General features: G+C 49.6%; 1 protein-coding gene across 3 annotated transcripts in view; it reads right to left on the bottom strand.

Annotated features, from left to right (window-relative positions):
• Positions 1-12573, bottom strand: part of SGIP1 (SH3 domain GRB2 like endophilin interacting protein 1) — a 54508-nt gene extending 41935 nt beyond the window's left edge. For all 3 annotated transcript variants that reach the window (XM_027694314.1, XM_027694315.1, XM_027694316.1), the window contains exon 1: positions 12260-12573. In XM_027694314.1, the coding sequence (XP_027550115.1) occupies positions 12260-12269 (10 nt within the window). In that variant the 5' untranslated portion in view covers positions 12270-12573. The remainder of the gene's footprint in view (positions 1-12259) is intronic.
• Positions 12574-21512: the final 8939 nt, after the last annotated feature.

The following is a 21512-nucleotide window of genomic DNA, read 5'->3' as shown; positions in this document are numbered from 1 at the left end:
CGTTCCTAGGCAGGGACACCTTCCACTAGTCCAGGTTGCTCATCCATCCCCAGCCTATGGGATCCATATGTCCCAGCTGTCAAGGGCAACACAAGCAGCTGGAATCCACAGACTCATCCTGCACCTTCATGGACAGTTTTGGTGTTACTATATCCATGCCTTTCATCTTTCCTACTTTCTTCAGGACTCAGACGAGTCATTAATAACAGAGGAACATTCCCATTAATCTCCCCCCTGGAATAACTTCATCCTCCAAACTCAAAATAGAACAGGAAAGGCCAAAACCCCCAGAAATGAGTTGTTTAGTCTTATCTGAAGCAGCACCCAATGTGGCTAAATTTTGTAACACAGCCTTCTGCTCAGTTATATAATAGGCCCACCATCTGCTTGAAGCGGTTATGATTATGATTGAGGGGAAAAAGGGATATTTAGGAAAGGGAGAACAAAAATTACATTTTCCTTTGGAGATGGCTGTTGGGAGCCAGTGGGAGCAGGTCCCCCACCAAACCCCACTGTCAGCGCAGGGCAAGGCAATGACTGCCCTGATGGAGAAATCAGAAAGGTCTTCAGGTCAGTGGGGTATGACACAGTGATTTTCCAGGAGTAGAATTTTCCCAGAATTTCAGTGGCTGCAGCTCAAAGGAGCTCGTGTCTCCCCTGACATGGTGAAACGCCCCATCCAGTGGTGCAAGGGCTGAGCCAAGGGTTGTGCACACCAAGGTACTGCACACCCTGGGCCTTAAATCTCCTTTCAGCTGTTTTTAGTAGCTGAAGGAAGATAAAACCTGTCCTGGCAAGAACAATTATTTTAAAAATAATAAGAAGATCTTGTCCATGGAGGGAATGCTACATGGAGACACTATGGATACATTGGAATCTCACAGGATAAGAGATCCACTGCTGGAAGAGAAAAGGTGATGGTAAGTGGGACAGACAGCAGAGAAGAGTCAGTGAAGCAGCAGAAAGGCTGAAAGTGTGGAAGAAAGCATGAAAGAAAACATGCCAATGTGGGGTATAATTCATATTTAATTTACTATTATCTTTTTTTCCTTGGTATAACCAAGAATTGGCATCTGAGAAACAGGAACTACTACTTCAAAATATGTAAAGCTTCATAGTGTTTTCTTGAGAATTACCAACATCTTATTTTCTACGCCAAAGACTTCACACCTCTAGAAGAAAAACAACCCTGTTCTTCCAAATCCAGTCCCCTGCCCTCCATCCCCATGCAGTGGGAGCAGCTGTTGCCTCTGGAGCCCCAAATATTGAGGGAAGTCCATGGAGAAAGAGTTACTCACTCAGGAGGATGGAACTCATAAGCAACACACCTCTCCAACAGGAGAGACAGACTGTAAATGCTCTTCTAGGAAAACTAAAGAAAAAAATGCTCAAAATTAGTTCTACTTCATCTGTGCAGAGATAAATATTATCTATGGCCATGGCAGAGACTCAAGACCAAAGTACCTGTGGGGAGAGGGAAAGAAGGAAGGGAGAAGAATAGGGTAGGGCAATAAGAAATAGTCACCATTAAGTTTGGTTTTCTTTTGGTTTGGTTGTGTGTGGGTTTTTCAGAGCTGGATTTGAACAACTTGCTTTCCCCACCACACACAAACCTGCAGCTCCTACCAAATCCCTTTGCTGAGTCCAGAGATGTGCTGTTCCATAGCCAAAGGACTCTGGTTTTGGCCCACTTTACTAAAGAAATAATAGCCCTCTCTCTGCTCAGCAAGACAGAGCCAAAGGTAAGACAACACTACTGAAAACCTGAGCCACATTCAGAGGAAAAATTGAACAGTAAATTAAGTTTTCAGAAGTGAGGGTATAACCACATCAAGCCCCAAATAAATACCCAAACAGCCATGCCTCAAATGTAGCAGCCTGAATCTACCACCAGTGGCGTATTTGACATGAAAACGGGCATTTCGGTCCATTGCAAACCCAGAGATTCTCAATTGCTTCATCCTCTGTAGCAGAAAAGCCACACTGCTTCAGTCCATGTTATTTTTGGTTTTGTTCACTTTATCTGTAATTATTATATGTGTTCATAACATAAAATGCTTTACCTATACCAACCTCTGCATTAAAGCGCAGTACCAGCCTTTCAGTGGCCTCAATAATGCAGTGAAAAACGGAGCCCTCTGCACACTGCCTTGATAAAGTCATGAATATTTCAACCACTTTCATTTACAAGTCTAATTACAGACCTTATTCTGGAGAAGAGACCGAGGGACACCAGCAAGTGGCAGTTGGGCAGTGATGGTACCACTCCTGTGGCAGCCAAAGGGTTCATCCTGCACCAGCCCAGCCCTGCAGACCATGGAAAGGGTTGTAGCACAAATCCTTCAGTAGACAAGCTCTGCTGCTGCTCCCTGTGCCTGCTGCAGTGCCATCAGGCTCCAGCAACAAACCCATCACCTTGAAATTCGGGATTGTTCAGCCTGGAGAAGAAAAAGCTCCAGGGAGACCTTAGATCCCCTTCCAGTGACTAAAGGGGCTCCAGGAGAGCTGAAGAGGGACTTTGGACAATGGCCTGCAGGGACAGGATGAGGGGGAATGGCTTCCCACTATCAGAGGGCAGGGTTAGATGGGATATTGGAAAGGAATTCTTGGCTGTGAGGGTAGTGAGGCCCTGGCACAGGTTGCCCAGAGAAGCTGTGGCTGCCCCATCCCTGCAAGTGTCCATGGCCAGGTTGGACAGGGCTTGGAGCGACCTGGTCTAGTGGAATGTGTCCCTGCCCATGGCAGGAGGTGGGACTGGATGGGCTTTGAGGTCCCTTCCAATGCAAACCATTTGATGATTCCATGATTACAGTCCTCCACACACACAATAGTTTCTCCCCTTTAGGGGAAAAAAAAAAATAGTGAGAGAAAAGGGGTGGTGGCCTCACTACAGTTCTATCACTCGCTGCCAGAGCGGAATGTTGTTGGCATCTTGCTGTGGCTCTCAGGAAAAAAGAAATACTTGAAAACAAAAGTGAGCAACAACAATTGTGGACTTGGTCATTGGTTTTGTTTGTTTTTTGTTTTTAAATATACGCTGAAAAATTTGGTCCTTATCAGAAATTTCAGTTGGAAGACACTGGAGGACTAGCAGTGTTTGAGAGCCTAAAACAAAATCACAAATAAGCCTGAACAAAATAAAACATCGTAAGTTACTGCTCTGGGATTGTTTTCTCCTACAATAGGACTGTTTGGTCCTGGGTGAAAGTCCCAGGAGGTTGAGCCTTGTAAATAATAGAATTTTGAGATGCAGTACATGTCACCAGCCACTGAGGAGTCCAGCTATGGTGGTCTTGGTCACATCAAGGAGATCCAAAGTTATGTAGTAAAGCCAAGCCCCACCATCAAGCAGAGTCATGCTGAGGAGGAACAGAGAGTTGGCACCACACTCAGTCTTGGTCCTGCTCAGCCTGGGTGACCCCTGGGCTGGCACGTGGCTGATGGGAGAGGGAGCAGGGCAGCCAGGAAACTGGAGCAGATGGAGATGGGCACCTGCAGGAGATTGTCCATCCAGCACAGCTCCAGAACTACATCTAGAACAGCTGTGTTGGGGTCCAAGTGCCTACCCAGGAATGGATATGCAGTGGTGAGGGATCTCCACTCCAAAGGACAGAGGCAACACAAGATCCTGTGGCTGACTCAAAAATAGTCAGATTTCCAATGTGACAGTAATTAAGTCCCTGATCAGGTTGTGGCAAACTTTGCCTAAGGAGATTTTGAATTAACATCCAACACCTTTCTAAAAACAAACACTATATTCCAGCTATGAGATGTGAAGTAATTAGAAGAAGTCCTGTGGCCACCTCTGGGTTTGTGGCTGCTGACATGTGTCCAGTGTCCATCCCCACGTACCCACAGGGGTTTGGGCTCCTGGGACCTGCACATCTTGCCCCTTCCCATGGGTCTGCACTTTCTTCCCTTTGCAAACTCCCAAATACCCATTTGCAGTAGTTGGGGCCAGGAGTTCAAAACGCCAGAGCCCTGGAGTCAAAACCTGCTCTTTGCACACCCTCAGCACAGTGAGGGAGAACATACTGGCTGATTTGGAATCACAGAACCATTTAGGTTGGAAAATACCTCCAAGATAAAGTGCAACCATTCCCCCAGCACTGCCAAGGCCACCACTGACCCATGTCCACATGGCTTTTAAATCCCTCCAGGGATGGGGACTCCACCACTGCCCTGGGCAGCTGTTCCAATGCTTGACAACTCTTTTAGTGAAGAAATTTTTCCTAATATCTAACCTGAACCTTCCTGGCATTTCAATATACCCAGATAAAAAAACCTTTGCCTGGGCATTAGTCCAACCCCTTCATTTTGCAGGCAGTTCAAATACCTCATGTACCTGCAGCTCAGGAACAAGACCCCAGCCCCTAACTGCAGCCCCAGGATGTGGGAATACACCTCAAACCATGGGAATGTACTTATATTCCATATATAAATGGAATAAATGGCACAGAGCAAGGCCCAAGCCCAAAGCAAAGCTTTGCTGGGCTAGCAGCTAAAGGCTGTCTTTAAAATCAAGGGCAGCATCAGCAGGATGCATCCCAATAAACAGGGCATCAATTCATCCTTCTGCAAAGGAGCTGAGCATCCCAGAACTGTTTAATACCAGAAGGATGCAAATTGGTGCTCACAGGTTACTCACCAACCTCAGTGAAGCAGCTGCAGGAATCTCTCACCGCCTACTTTCCCCAAAGATTAGATTTTTAATATCAGCTCTGAGATCCCGAGTGTGCAGCAACTGAGGGCCACGGGACAAACATCTCCTCCAATACTATCAAGGAATTAAAGCTGGAGACAGTTGTGGCTTTCATTCCTGGCTGGCACAGACACAGGAACACCAGATGTGCCTCCAAAGGCTGCTGTGCTATTTAAGAAGTTGTCCAGGACAGGCTCTCCCTCCCAAATGACACTTAGATTTCTATTTTTAGGGGATTTTTGGTGTATGAAGAAAGGGAGGAGACAGTGCTCCTTCCAGAGGCAGGAGGGCACTGGGCTCACATAGCACATCCAGGGGGAACCCTCATACATTATATGTACAAATATATATTAATATATTTTAAAATATAGCTAAATATGAATACCCCATGTTGGTATTCCCCCCTAGGAAAAAATCTCACTGTAAATCTCTCCTTTTCTTCACAAGGCTTTGCCATTCCATCTGCTCCTCAGTCAACAGCCTGTCCTATCTCACAGCCCAGTTGTTAAAGGCATCTCCTTAAAATCCATCACCTCCACACACACCACAGACTCCCAGCAACTACTGTGACAATATTTATGGAAAACCCACCAATTTTGGTGTTGTACAGTTTATGCAGAACATAAGGACTTATTAAACCCACCTAAACCCTTGCCTGGGTGTGACACTAAAACAACTGTCCAGCCACCCCACTGCAGGGACACCTGTGACCCTCCAACTCCCACTCCCAATTTCCTAGGAGGAAAACAGGAGACCTGGGCTGTCAGGGTGGCTTTTGTCACTTGTGTGATGCAGGAGTCACTTCCTTGGGGACAAGGTACAACTCTGGGCAAGTTACCAGGGAAAAGTATCGCTTGCCCTGAATTTGCTTATCCAAACCAATATTTGCAATATTCACATTTGCATATGATGAGGATTTACACCCAAAATGAAGCCTGACAAAACACTTCTCTCCAGTTCCCTTAACTGTCCTGTTCCTCCCACGATCTGCCAAATGAGCACCTTGATTTTAAAGCAGTGATTAACCATGGAACTAAAAATAGAAGCAGGAGACATGACCCAAAGAAAGGTTTAATTTCCAGGCAGGGCTTGAAAAAAAAACTGACAGAGCTTCTTCCACCCATCTGTGTCCCTGCAGAGGAGCTTGAGGTCCCCAGGTGAAAGGAGTCAGGTAAACATGAAGCAGAAATGACCTTACTATTAATTACTTATGCAGTATAAATTATCTTCTTATTAATAAACTTAAACAGCCTCCTTAAGCACTCAAAGTCAGGTTGGATGGGGCTTGGAGCATCTTGGACTAGTGGAAGGTGGAACAAGATGAGCTTTAAAGGTCCCTCCCAACCCAAACCATTCTAGGATTATTGATTAGCTCTAATAACAAGGTGCATCTTCAATGATTTCTACAAATCCAACTTTAGAAAACCAATATATTTGTGGGGTTGCATGAAATCCTTGAAGCACCTGAAGCAGGTGACAAGGGCAGGATGTGAAACTCCATTCTCCTCATCCCAACCCATCCCAAACCTCCCTGCAAGATTATTTCCAGGCATCCTACACGTGATACTAATCTCTAGCTGATGTTTTAAATTCCCTGCAATTCGTGGGTGGAGAATTTTAAGAGATTTCCCCCCCCAATACATCACTAAACAAACCCCTCAAAATACACACAAAAAGAATCATAGCTTAAACACCAAGAAAGATGTGCCAGTGTTATGAGTGCTTTTCCAAGGCTGGGATGGGCAAGGAATGGCTCTCAGATAATACAGGAGGAGTTTTTCAGCACTGGTATCTCACTTCTTTAAACATTATCATCATTATCAGCACTAATTCAGTGTAAACAGGGATGTGGGAGGGAATTTCCCCTTCCCACCCCCGCAACAAAGCCCACTGGCGCCAGGGGAGGGGATAGGGATTTATAGGACAGGGTAGGAATTCCATGCCTGCTCCTGAAGGATAGTCCCAAAATCTCTGGCTCCCAGGAAAGCACACACTCTAAAATAAAAAACCACCTAAAACTAAACTGGAGATTAAAAATAAATCATTCTGTGAGGCTGCAAGAGCAAAAAACCAGCAGCTGTAACTACTGCCAGCCTTGATCCTCTTCCATTCACACAGATGAAGCAAAAGAACCTTCGGAAGCCCCCAGAAACATCAGCCTGCAAGCAAATTTTGGTTAAAAACAAAGAGCTGATGCTACTCAATAGCTGGCAAGGCAAACAGGGCCCCACTTTGTGCTCCTGCACTGCACGTGAGCAACTCACTCCTCTAATAAACCACCTGCACAGCATCCAGAGATTGCCTTTTTCCTACCAAACATGTAAAAATTTAAATATACTGAATGAAATTAAAAAAAAAGAAATAAAATAATTGGCTAGCAGGGAAAATGGGAATGCTACCAGACATGAGCTTTGCTGGCAGTCCAGGCAGGGAGATGGCCAGCATCCCACCCCCATCGCTTCCCAAAGGCAGATGGATCCTTAGTGACAGGTTTTGGGCATCCAAACAGTTCCAGGTCACTGGTTTGGGGAGGAGCTCTGCCTTCCCCTCCTTTCCACTTTTTCCTTCACGTTGCTCCTCTACCATCCCAGTAGTGGGTCGGGGTCCACCAACCATGTTTTTCCACCTTTAACAGAATACCCTGGAATGGAGGTTCAAGGTGACTAAACACCTGATTTAACCTGTATTTTTCTACTACAATGTCTTTAAAATCTGAGTAAGGCCAATGAATCATGCAGAAAGTTTCTGCCTTGGCAGAGAAACCCAGATTACTATGTTTGGGCAGCAGTTCGAGATGCCCAAGGGCACATTTTAAACTGGGGCTCACTTCAAGGAGGAGTTTTGCAGACCTGCATCACATGAAGCAGTTGAGTTTTCCCATATTTTCTATCCTTTCTTCTCAAAATAAAACCCTGTTGGCATTTTGCTTCTACCCCTCCATTCCACTGAACATTTCAGGTGCAAGGGAAACCTCAGGTTTTGCCACCTTGCCCATGTTTTGGTTGAAACTCTCACCACCACCACGTTGGCACCAGCTGGGTTTTAACTGGCAAGTACCACCAGCCTCAGTACAAAACATTTTCCAAATTTGGAAGGTTTGGGTGGGGCCTTTGTGAATTTTGAGTGGCAGCCATTGCTCTCTCCTCTCCCTCAGAAGGAAGAGACATACTGCCAGTGGACTAGAGCTGAAAAACCCAAACCAGCTCAGTGGGAAGGGTTTGAATGCCTGAAAAAAGGAATTATTTGAGTTTCTTTCCCCCAATTAAGTAGAGATTGATGAACAAATTCAACCTGTGTTGATGGGGATGCTCTTCTGGTCCAGCCCTATCCCAGAGTGCATGAGACATCTCTGGGAGCACCACAACGCAGTGTGGGAGCACATCACCATCACCTGAGCAGCTCTGGGCTGGACACACAGGCCCTACGTCCTGCTATTGAACCTCAAAACCAAGAGCTACAGAGCTCCTTCTCATTCCTGTTCCAAACTTTTTACTTCCCAAGCCTCCATTTCTACATATCTCATCCTTGGGAACTCAACGCCCCCTGCATCAGCCCTTCAAACACATCCCAAAAGGCTTCATGCACATCTTCGAACTTGAGAAGTTGTGGGATGTCCTCATCCCTCTACCCACTTTGGGCTACAAGGGGAGCTAAGCCACTGGCTTAGACTCAGCATCACCCTTTGCTGGGCATAACAGAAGGGTCAAAAAATCTTCTCCTGCATTCACAAAAAACTGCTTTCCTCACCAATGCCAGGCCTGTCAGTTCAGCAGAAGGTTCCAGTAGATCCCTCTTCCACCTCAGAGGACAGAGATGGAGATGCCCAACCACACCACAGCCCTGACTTTCTTTGCAAGCTCAAGCTTGGTCACGGGTTTCTGCTCAAAAAGCATGTTGAAAAATACAGGTCCTAATTTAGTGTTTATGGGCTCCATGTATTTTTCCAGGATGGTTTTGTCATCCATGCCTGAATTTATGTTCACAGCCAGCAGGAGGTTTGAGGCATTCTCAAAAAACAAATTTTTCTATCAGGCCATTTCCTTACCGAGTCCCACAGACAACACTGAGCACATTCAAATACACCATTTACTGAAACAAGATCACCTAAAATATAATAAAGTCAATTTTCTTGCCTAATCAAGAAAAAGACTTTTTAATGTGACATTAGATGCCTCTGGTCCCAATTCTGTCTGTTCAGCACAATGAAAATAAAAGGCTGGAGACAACTGGTGCTAAAAGATGATTCAAGAAGGTTTTTACCATTTTGGATGTGATCAGTCATAGAACCCCAGACTGGTTTAGGTTGGGAAGGACCTTAAAGCTCATCTCATTCCACCTCCTGCCATGGGCAGGGACACCTTCCACTATCTCAGGTTGCTCCAAGCCCCATCCAACCTGGCCTTGGACACTTCCAGGGATGGGACATCCTGAGTGACCAAACTTCCCAGAAAGAGGTGCAAAAAGCCTGAAGAAGAGAGTTACAGAGAAATTCCCACTCTGAGAAGGCTTCTCCCCAGCAAACATCTGGTTTGGGGTCTGGAAAAACACAGGGACCATCTCCCATAGAAGAAGAAATGACCCTCTCCAAAATACCCTTGGCTGCTCGCATTTGCCACGTCATTGTCTAATTTCTCCACACATTGTGGAGCTTCTGGCTCGAGTGACATGGTGCAGCAGTGATTTCAAAACTTAATTAAGCTGTGTAAAACGCCTTCAGTACACTGGAGAAGCAACAGAGGGATTAAAAAAGGAGACAAACTTGTTCTTGTGCTCGGCTGTTCACCTCGACGACACACCCAGCGCATTTCCGAGGACTGGAGAGTTGTTTTTCAATCAAAGGGAACATCTAAACACCTCTCACATCTACAGCCACACATGCAGGGACCTCTCCAGCACAAAATGGGGTTTAATCCCCATCCCCAAAATCTCCTTTCCGCGTGTTTGAGCAAGGCCAAGCACAGAAAGTCCATCCCCAGCGCAGATGGTGGGCAACGGCAACACTCATCCACCCCCCGTGACATGGAGGGGGAGGACCATCCTCTTCTGGTGGCTCAGACACCACACAGCACAGGTTTGGTTTCCTCCCAGCAAGGACTGGGTTCTTAAAACAGCATCCACAGTTATTTTAGGTATCGTTGTGATTTTTAATCATAAAGTGAAAAACTTGCTCTTTCCCCTCATCTACCAAGAGAACGAAGAAATATTCCATATGAATAAGGACCATAACCAGTAAAAATTGCTCATTCTGCACCATTCCCAATGAGCCAAATCATCTTCTTTCCAAAGAACAGGATCCAATACCATCAGCTGAGCCAGGTTCATCCTGCTGGCCATGGGTGATGCTGGGTGGCCTTACACCCTGCACTATCACAAGCCCAGCTCCCCCTGCACTTCCAGCACAACGTCCAACATTTTGGCCAGACAAGTCATTTAAATAATTCATTATAATAATAAAATCCCTTTAAGATATTTACTGTAGGGAACTCCCAGCATTTTGTATGAGTTTAAAAGTTTCAGATCAAATTAAACTGCGCATGTTAAAACCATTCTTATATTAAAATAAATCACCTCTAAGAAGTGCATTTGTTCAGTAGGATCTTGGATAGAAGTTCCACTCTTCCACAAATACAACCAGCTTCCAACCATTTAAAACTCATCAAAAGCAGCAATCATTTCTTCTAATTTTCTCATTTCCATTCTAGGTTCCCGTATGCATCAAGTAGTTGAGGAACAACTTCTCAAGCAGTTTAAGTCAGTTTTTATGACTAGTATTTTTTTTTTTTTCCAAGCGCAAGGCTGGTTCATGAAAGGTGATTCCACCTCTGCCAGAACACAACAAGCTGGATGCCACCTCCACTATAGGGCTGGGCACCCCCTGCCCTCGGTCACAGTGGCCAAAGCTCCTGCACAGCAGCACATTGTGGGCATTCCATAAGCAAGGTAAAAATACTCAAGGAATAAAAATAAAACAACAAAAAAAATCACAACAAAAAAAAACCACTCCACAACAAAATACCCAAATCCCAAAAGAACCTAAAAAGACCAACTGACTTCCCCCAACAAGCTTCAAAACTAATTAAATAACCCAAACCAAGGTTATAACAGGCCAAGTTCAATTTTTCTACATTAATTCCTTCATAAATACAGGAATTTTTGAGAGAAGCCACGTTGTTAATGACATATTCTCTACAATACCCTGTTCTTGCCCAGGCTGTGCCTGGTTTCCAACGTGCCGTGTCTGTCGGCACGGTAGGATGAGTTTGATGTCATGGGCTAAAATTAAAATCTCTTTTGCTAATCAGTATTAGAGAAGACACTGAAGGCACTTCCTCATATCAAAGGACAACCAAACTCATTTTCCTAAGACAAAAAAAAAAAACCCAGGGAGAAGCCATTCCTGTGTGTCCGCACATGGCCATGACTACACCTGAATTCCCAAGATTAGGTAAATATTTTAAACCAATACAAGAAGTCCTGGTTTTGGGAAGCCTGACGCCTTCCCAGGTTAATTCGAGCAGGGCAGCAGACCCTGATTTCCAGGGACACACCAAGAGGCAGCCCAATTTCTGCCTGTCATCTCGGGAAGGCCGGGAGCTGCCTGGTTCATGTGCTGGCAGCGCCGCAAGCCCGAGGTTGGATGTGGTTCTGCCGAGACAGGCCCTGCTGCTGCCACCAATGGGCCATAAAACCAAAAAAATATAGATATTCCAATCTCCTTGGCCCTGAAGTATCTATTCTGCTAAAAAAAATGCAATTAAAATAATCCCTTCCTGCATTTTACTCCGGAAGGTATTAAAAAAATAAATGATAAAAAAAAGAGCTTTACATACGGTCGAGACAGACGGCATAGGATAAAATTCCTGTAATGCCCAGAGGCTTTTCCCACACAGGATCAGACACAGTCCCCCAACGCTCCCTGAAGCATCTTGTGCCTCAGCCCATATTTCCTTCACGTTTCCTTTTTTATTCCAATAAGCCTCAACCCAACACCCATTCCCCTTCCCCAGAGCCTGCATCTCCAAACCAGTGCCACGACATTGCAAAAATCACTTTAACTTCCAATTTCCTTGTTTCCTACTGAAATTATGCTCCTCCATCCAGCTAAAAACACCAAACCCCATCAGGATGCACAGCTCAGGTCTGAGAACACCCAAATTCATCCTCTGTGCATCACATCAGGCTGAGAACCAGGGTTTCCAGGCAGAGGATAAAATAATCCTTACAGGATCCCCAATTCCGACCAACCCACCCTGGTCTGGGCTCTGGAGGAACCAGCAGGATAATTGGGTGTTTGCACACCCTGAGCTGCCTACACAGGGCTGGGGATGGAATTGCAAATAATCTGATGGGCTTGATATTATATCACCATCCGCCAGCTCCCTGGCAGCAGGCAGGGAGCTCTGGTGGGGCTGGGATTAGGGGGAGGGGAGGATTTAATTTTTATTATTATTTTATTTAGGAAAGGGAAAGGATCCCCATACACAAGTTCAGTGCATCCTCCACCGTGGCTTCACAAACTCCAGCCATCCCGAAAGACACGCTCAGCTCATCACCTACCTTCCATCATGGTGGCAGAATTGCATTCCTCAATTTCCAAGGAGCCTGAAAAAATACAGGAGAATACGATCCCGGTTACCAGCCACTCAACGTCAGCCCTTCGCCAACCAAACGCCTCCGACGCCGGGCTCGGTTCGCTGCCAGAATATCACGGAGGATAAAGCAGGAATGCTGGCGCTAAGGGCAGGCCATGGATGCTGCTGTGCCTGTATCACCTCCAGGATCGCATCACGGAGGATGCTGAGAGAAAGGGAGGACGAGCCTGGCTCGGCTCCGGCGCAGCCGATGCCTCCCGCCCCGCACCTCCTCACATGCGCGCTCGCTCCCGACACACCCCCCGGGAACACACCAACCTATTTCCCATATTTTTCCCCCCCACTTTCACCAAAAGCATAACCCCTCTCCTACCTCGTGACGCACTTCCCCTCCCTTAATCCTATTGCAGCGGCCGGGGGAGCCAGATTAATTACCGGGCGCTGTCAGATTAGGAGCGTGCGGGGAGCCCGGCTGGGAATAGGGGGAGAATAAATCAATCCCGGCTGGATAAGGCAGCGGAGCTCGCTCCGGCACAAGGGCTGTGAGCGCGGGTGCTGGGCCCTCCTCGTCTCTCCCGCAGCCATTCAAGGGAGAAATCCATCGGCTGACGTCACATCGCCAGCAATTAGCCCCGAAAGGATGATGCGGGAAGAAATTTCTCCCCGACTGCCTCCTAACAGCGCCCGGGAATTAATTTCGCATGAAGAGAAGCCTAAGCATCTCCGGAGCGGGGAACAAAAGAGGCTGGGGAGGGAGCGGGGGGGGCTGCAAGAGCCGAGCCAGGCTTTGCCTGGGGACCCTCCATGTCCCCTCACCAGCTGGTGCCCGAAGAGATGCCACCCAGCACCACTCTGTCACCCCATTTCTCTGCCAGCCACAGCATCCAGCGTCCCCGAGCCCCTGCCAGCACCGACGGGGTGTGCGACCCTCGCCACCTTCAAAACAGTGCTCAGAGCTGCTGCAGGAGCAGAGGGAGCTCGGCTAGAGGCACGGGCAATGCCAATGTAGGAGTTATTGGGACACTACGGGGATTATCCAAGGAAATGAGAGATAAAATTGTTTCTGGCAGAATTGGCTTTAACCAGCTCCAAGACTCCAGGGTTTTTTTTGTTTGGTTTGGTTTTTTTGGGTTCGTTTGTTTGGTTTTGGGGTTTCCCCCCCCCCCCCTTTTTTTTTTTTTTTGGTGTTATTGTTTTTGTGGTTTGGTTTGGTTTTTTTGCTGGCAGGAAAGATGCTGTAAAACTCAGTCTTGTCCTGAAGCAGTTCCCACTCTTGGCTGCAGGAGCAGAAGGTGCATCTTTGGCATCCTCATCCCAAACAGCACCCACTGCTGCAAGGGACAGCAGGGAAAGCCCCATCCCCGGCAGGGGACACCCAGGATCTGTCTCTGAGGGCACCACCGCATTCTGGTGCCCGGCAAAACCCGGGATTAGGACCATCAACACCAACCTGCCTGATGGATGAGCTGACCCCCCCCCCCGCCCCGCTCCCCGCCGGGCACAACAGCAGCGTTTTAGGGACAACCAGCCCCTTTCAGCGCACTCAAATGTGGCTTTTCAACGTGATCCTGTATCAGCAATGGAAACTTCACTTCTGCCTCTCACTCTGCATCAGCATCTTTAGGATCATCCCAGTCAGCCAAACGCGTTTCTCAGGACTTCACTCACAAACAGGGAGAGCAACACTCACATAATTTCCCCCATTAAAACAAAAAACAACATCAGTTCCCCACCCCAATGACCCCCCCCCTTTTTCTACAATTAAAAAAACCCTAAATATTTTTCCACCTTTAAAAATTAATCCAAAAGCCAAGCACCTCCAAGGGTCTGGATACATCAGTGAGGAAATGTGCTTCAGCACCACAACAGGGTCTCCAGATCGAGTGTCTCCAGCACAGCCCTCACCCACCCCAGCTGGTGAGAAATGCCACAGCACCCGGAAAAGGGACAGGATTATTTAACAGATGGTTCCTTTAATCCATACAAGGAGCTCCTGTGACCTGCCTGCACTGCCTGTGCTTCCAGCACAGGGAAGGGTGCCCAGTGCTTTTAGGAATTCCGGTTGTAATCCCAGGGCAAGCAAAAAGCATTGAATGTCACCCTGCTGTCCCCTGAGCCCAACCCCAAAACTCCCCAAGGAGCCAGGCTGGCACACATGGCAGGATGCCCCAGTGATGAGCACACACCTGCAGTGTCCAAACCTCTCCTGGACACACTAAAATAACTTATCTTCCAAAACTTCATACAGCTGCTGCACAACAGGGCACAGTCCCTGTATCCCCATCCCTGGAAGTGTCCAAGGCCAGGTTGGATGGGGCTAGGAGCAACCTGGAATAGTGGAAGGTGTCTCTGCCCATGGCAAGGGGTGGAACAAGAGGAGCTTTAAGGTCCCTTCCAACCCAAACCAGTCTGGGATTCTGTGATCCCACATCCCAGTGGCTCCACTGCCAGCCAGGACAGACCCACAGCTCCTGTGATGCTCCATAGGGCTGATATTCCTTAACCAAGTAAGAAGAACCATGATACCCCCCTACAAATGCCCTCCCAGGCTGGGCAATGTGTCAATAAGTTTTTTTACCAAACCGCCCCACTCAGTGCTGGGTTTGGGCAGGTTTGCCATCACACTGGCACCTGCTGCCTGAGCACAGCTGAGATCCCTCAGCTACTGCTCGTCCCAGTGCAGCTACAGCTTTCCTCGGCTCTGCAGGGTGTTCTTGGCCTTATGAAAGCCTTCCTGTCATGTGGCAAGACCGAAACTCACCTTCCTCAGGGTGAAATTAACCCCACAGTAAGGACACCAAAAACCTGCTCCTGGCACGGGCTCTTCCCAAAGGCAGGTGGCACAGGGAGAGCCAGGTCCCTGGCAGAGCACACCCATGTCCCCAGGGAGGGCAGTGTGCCAGCAAGCCCCTCTCTGCTCAAGCTAAAACTGATATTTACAGATTTCCAAATTATTTCTAACCCTTCTAACTGACACAAGGACAATTCTCAGCAAAAACACTGGAAATCTCAGGCAGCTCCTGAAGGAGACACGTCAGGAAACTGCCAGCAAACAGCAACAGATGAAGCCAAGGGCCTTAAGATTAAAAAAAATAAAAAATAAAGAGGCAGCAAATGAGTCACCGGAGTGCATTACTCATATCCCAGCACAGTCATGCTGGAGGTCCATGTGACAGTGGAGCGGAGGAGCCCGGCTTGGCCCCCGGCTGCAGGGACACGGTGGCCCCGGGGCGGGCGAGCAGCGTGGAGGGGGATTTGCTAAATAAAACCCCAATCCTCCAGCCTCATCCTCGCCCAGGATCTGGCCTTGGCAAATCCCCTGGCATTAAGGGCAGCCAGGGTGTTGTTTACTTCTCCCCATATATGGCCCTACAACCCTTTCGCTAACCCATAATTAAACCTTTACTAAGAATAAGCTCATCCTTTGTCTGCTTGTGGTGGGAATGCTGGGGACAGACCCCCAGCCCCTCCTTACTGATAGCTCCCATCACCACAGTATTGAGGACTGCTCCCCCCTCACCTGCAAAACAGGCTTTCCAACAAAGGTCAGCCATTTGCTTCTTTCGCTATAAAACTGAGTTTATAGGAGCCATGGGCAGGGACACCTTCCACTATCCCAGGTTGCTCCAAGCCCCATCCAAACTGGCCTCGAACACTTCCAGGGATGGGGCAGCCACAGCTTCTCTGGGCAACCTGTGCCAGGCCCTCACCACTCTCACACGGAAGAATTTCTTCCCAATATCCCATCTAACCCTGCCCTCTGACAGTAGGAAGCCATTCCCCCTTATCCTGTCCCTGCAGGCCTTTAACCCAAGTCCCTCTCCATCTCTCTTGGAGCCCGTTTAGGCACTGGAAGGGGCTCTAAGGTCTCCCTGTAGCCTATTTACAGGATTCCTTACTCAAAACATATCTCCCCACAAAGAAGAAGGCTGTGAGACATAAGGCATCACCAGGAGCACCTCACCCAAGTCTCCAGGAGCTCAGGAGGGCATGGAGGTGGATCATCCCATCACCCAGGTCCCAAGCACGCAATGCCCCTGCACATACCCCTCAGATGCCACCGCCTGTGAAGCAGAACCCAGAGAAGTTCCGTCTGGAGGTGCTCCTGGGACCACCCCACACTCGTTTTGCACAAGAGCACTGCATGTGCATCCCATATCTCCTGACAGGAGCAGGGCTGGACCAGCCTGAGGAGCTCATGGAAACAAGCCCTGCCAGCCCCCATCTCATCCCACGGGGAACAGGAAGGATCACAGGTGCCCAGTGCTGGAAGGAGGAGTGGAGCAGATCCCGTGTTCCCTGCCCAGTCACAGAGCCATCTCAGGATGCAGCTGCTCCTAGTTCCGTGATGGAGCCTGTTACCTTCTGCTGTAGTAGTTTTTTGCTCTATTCATCCTCAGTTTTCCCACTGAGCCCTTCCCACCTCAGTGAGCTGCTCCGAGGAGAGATGCAAGGGATGTAGGAGCGAGCCCTCACCCCCAGGACATATGAGGGAGAGGAGGAGACCTAGATGGGGTTCCTGCTTTCCCAACAGCACTGGGAAAAATATTTTTATCATGCATTTAAAGGGAGACTCAGTGCACCAGGCTGTTCTCTGAATACAGAGAGCAGCAAAATTCCACCATGGAATAAGCTCCCCAGGGAAGCAACACAAGCTGAGCACAGAACAGGCACATGCTATCCCCCTTCCCCCCAGCACCTGCCCCCAGGAAACAGCCCCATGGGGCACCTTACAAGGTGCTTTTCACCCCCCAAATGCTCTAGACCTTACCAAGCACCCCTAAAGTGCCCAGCCCACACTGAAACCCAGCACAGCACCATCCCACAGGACCCCAAACCATACCTGGCATGAGAAATCCCCTAATGAAGGCCATGGCACAATCACAACAGGGTTGGAGAAGGGCAGTAGTTCCCCCAAAACCAAGTACAGCATCTTGTGGGACCAACAGTATGCACCACTGACCAGGTAGGACGTGGGGCAGGAAGGGTCGCACCCACACCTGTGTCAACAGCCCTGTTAAGTGCCCCCCAAAACTCACATTTTGGCAAGCAGGGCTCCTCTGCCAGGTGGCAGCCATGTGCCCCCCCGGCACAGAGTTGCTGGTGGAGTGGAGACACAATGGGCACACTCAGGAGGGGTTTAACACCACCAGAGACAGCTCTGCCTTATTTGCCAGCTTTCATGGAAGTGGAGGCAATGGGGCTGTGCCCCAGGGTGCAAAGACAGGATGGGAACCCCCCACACATGCTAGGAGCAGCTCCTGCCGGCACTACCAAATTCCTGCTCCCCATCACCACAAATCTCATGGCAACAAGGCACCACATCCAGAAACACCCATCTACCAGCAGCCACCAAAACCCACCTCCACCAGCTCGGCAGGACATCCCTGCAGGCTCCACACAAACACCCACCTTCCTCTGCTCCTCCTCTCAACAGGACCTTCTACATCAGGACCTCCTGTCCCTCCCTAGATAATCGGGGGCTAATCAGGTAAATCACCAGCACCTCAGTACCACACCCTGATGGGGACAAGGTGCAGCTGCCCTGGGATGCTCCAGGGTATTGTTAATTGATTACTTTTTTTTTCCCCACAAAGAAGGACTTTTGGAACAATGACAAAGTCCTCATATGCCCCACAGGCATATGGGGGGTTGCAGCCAGCACCCCCTTTCCACACCACATGTTTCATCCTAAATATTATTTAGCCAGTTTGGGATCGGATCACTGAGGGCATCAGTGTTTTCAGGATGGGAATGGCCCCTCTTTGTGCTCCCAAGTCTAGGTGTGGGGTCACCACTGCACCCTGGCTCCTGGCACCTCACCTGGCTGTGGGAACCCCACTGTGTATCCAGTGTCCCCATCCCACTGGAGAATAGGGACCCAATATATCCCCTGAGCATTCACGGACAGAGGAGCCCCAAAAACACAATTTCATTCAATTCAGCCCCAAACAGCTTTAATTTCATTGGAAAGGCCGCACCCCAAGCAGGAAAGTGGGGGTCGGTGGCACACAGGGGCCAAGCTGGCGCCAGCTTCCAAATGGAAAGTAAATTCTGTAGGAACAGTGTTGGCTGTGGGGATTTCAGGGAGAATTCAATCTCGGGGGGCTTCTCCCTGGAGTGCTGGGGGAGGGGTTGAACCCAGCCCTGGGTGCCCCTGGGTGCCCTTTCCATTATGATGGGAAGCCCCACTGGAAGAGAAACTGGGAATTTTTGCCCTGGTCCAAATCCAACCCTATTCCAAATATGTTCTTCCCTGGAGGTGCGATGGCTGATTAACCACAAACAGTTTAAAAATCGACTGCTCTGGCCATGCAGGAGCACATATGTTCCTGTCCTGGAGAGTACCAGGGCTCGGCTGCATCCTCATGGGACTGAAACCAGCCCAGTTCAGGTCCAACACAGCCCAGGACAGGTGAGAGCCCCGTTTTGCACATGGGTGGGTGCAGTTTGCCCAGGATTTCATTGGCACAGGCCCCCTCGGGGTGCACACCCCACTCCCCTCCCCAGCCCAGCACCCGTCACGCTGCCTCTTGCTGACAGTTTCTTACCTCAGACTGACTTTTTTTTTGGAAAATGGGCAGATTTCAACCCAAATAGCTGAGAATGAAGTTATGGAGAAAAATATGTAATTTTAACAGTGAAAATATTCTTCCCACTCTTCTGCTGCAAAACTCTCCCACCTCTGCCCCCTTCCCAGCCCTACAAGTGGACTTTGGTGTGCTACAAGGATTTACCTGTATTTTGCTGTGGAAGGGCCATTTCTCAGGCATTCAGGGGCTCTTATGGGTGATCCCCCAGCTGCTCCACTGGCACAATGCCCACCTTGCCCAAAAGCCTGACACAGGGTCTACAGGGGCACAGGTCACCCTGAGGCAGAGGGGGCTTTAGCAAAGACAGGCAGGAGGAAAAGAGTTTGCCCCCAGTGGTCCCCAAACCCCAAGAAGATGCTCTCCAACCCCCTGTGAAGGGCACAGTCCTTGCTGGGGTCTCCTTTGCCCTTCCAGGGTGGGAAGACACTTTGTGGAGAGCTGATTTTCAAGGCAGATGGAAATCAAACCCTTGCTGTGGCTGCAGTGTGTGACCTCAAGCCTTGTGACTCCTCACATGTGATGTGGTGGCAACACCACATTTGGTCAAGCACCTTAGACGCCCTTCATGTGTTTGGTCCTCCACCCTGCCCCACATTGCCAGGGAAAAACCATTTATCCCTCCTGTGTAAATAAAAGGATTTTCTGCAGGACCAAGATGGTAAAATTCCATAAAAAATGCGTGGGAGCTGGAGGTGGTGTTGGATGTGATGGGGAACAAAGGAGTTGGGCTGAGGCTGGGGGGTGGGCCAGGCAGGGCAGGTGGGACCCCACCAGCTGTACATCATCCAGGTGAAGGTGAATCCATGAGCTCCCAGGGAGCTGGAGGGAGTGATGCCTGAGTGCATCAAAGTGGGGAGAGGGAGAGGGGCTGTGCTGGGAAGCATCTACTCAATGGGGCAGCAAAGGCAGAGGGATTCCCAAAGGTGAGCACCCCAAAACAGTCCTGGAGCCACTGCCTCCAGTTGTGCAGGAATCCAGCCATGAATGGTTATAATATGCAGGAATCCAGCTCTGCATGGCTCCAGTTGTGCAGGCACCCACTTATGTGGGGATCCAGCTGTGCACAAGCACAGCACCCAGCTGTGCCGAACTCCAGCTGTGCACCATTCCAGCCGTGCACAACCCTGGCTGTGTGGGACTGCAGCTGGACACGTCTCCAGCTGTTTGGGGCCCTGCCACAAACTGTTCCAGCTGTCTGGGGGCTCCAGCTGTGCATGGCGCCAGCTGAGCCGCACCCCGACTGCTTGTGCGTCCCTGCAGAGCCTGTCCCTGCTCTGTGCGTCCCTGCAGGGCATGTCCCTACCGCAGGCACTCCCCATTCCCGCCGTGCGTATCCCGGCGGTGCTCGGCGCTGTGCAGCGGTCGGGAGCTCAGCAGATGGAGCTGTGCAGCTGTGCATGGACAGGATGGGGCTGTACAGATGTGCCCGGGCAGGACGGGGCTGTACAGATGTGCAGGCAGCACATGCACAGCTGGTCCTGCTGTCCCCCATGTGTTGTCCCTGCCCCAGCACCCCTGCAGCCCCCAGAGCAGTGCCAAACCACAGCTGCACCAGCGGTCGGGAGCAAGGAGAGTGTTTGGCCCCTCTTGCATGACCGTGCCACCAGGACAAGGTCTGCCCAGTTCCCAGCATGCAAATCCCAGTGCTCCCAGCAGTAAATCACAGCATGGGCAACCCCATAACACCAAGGAGTGTCCCAGGAGACCCCACTCTGGACTGATATGGAGGCTGCAGAGCCCATCCTGCCCTCGCAAGAAGAGGGTCATCCCACAGTCCCTTGTGAGCCAGAGCTCTGTGATCCCAAATGTCCCCAGCACTGCAGTGAGAGAATCAGTGACAGCATCAGACAGGGATGACAGAAATATCCCCCAGAGACCAAAAACCATGCAGCAAGAGCAGGGCTTACGGTGCCTCTGGGGACAGGAAGCCCCTGGGGACAGGGAGACCCTGGGGACAGGGAGCCCTTGGGAACGGGGAGCCCTTGGGAACGGGGAGACCTTGGGATTGGGCTCCTTGTGTCACCCCAGAAGGGACATTTGGGAGAGCTAAAACACCTAAACACATCTTGAACCACATCAGCTGGGCCACAATCTGCCCTGTCCTTCATGGCCAGCCCTGGATCCCACTGCTGTCCCCGTGCCAGTCCCAGCTCCCCTTCACACGAAGGTGCCGGTGCTGGGACAACTCGGCCCCGTTCCAGCGCCGCAGACCTGATAAAATCTGCTCTTTGTGCACCAGCCCCCAGCTCCTTCCTGTTTTGGACTGCAAAACTGTCAGTGCTTTGCATTTTCATTTCTCTTTTTTCATCTGTAGGACCTTTAGGTGAACTCTGCACCAGTGGCACCCAAATATCCTCGGTGAGCAAACCACTTCCAGCATTTTGCAAATCCTTATGGTTGGATTTATAACCTGGGAAATGCTCTGTCCTGCTGGCTGGCAGACAGAGGGACATGGGGCTGTGGACCACGGGCAGAGAATCATAGAATCACTGAATTGTTTAGGTAGGAAAAGCCCTCTGAGTCCATCAAATCCAATCGATCCCCCCCAGCACTGCCAAGGCCACCACTACCCCATGTCCCCAAGTGCCCCATCCACACAGCTTTTAAAGCCCTCCAGGGATGGGG

Source organism: Neopelma chrysocephalum, unplaced genomic scaffold (genome assembly GCF_003984885.1).
Source record: "Neopelma chrysocephalum unplaced genomic scaffold, ASM398488v2 Primary Assembly neopelma1_97, whole genome shotgun sequence".
Lineage (NCBI taxonomy): Eukaryota > Metazoa > Chordata > Aves > Passeriformes > Pipridae > Neopelma > Neopelma chrysocephalum.
This window is presented reverse-complemented; position numbering and strand designations above follow the sequence as displayed.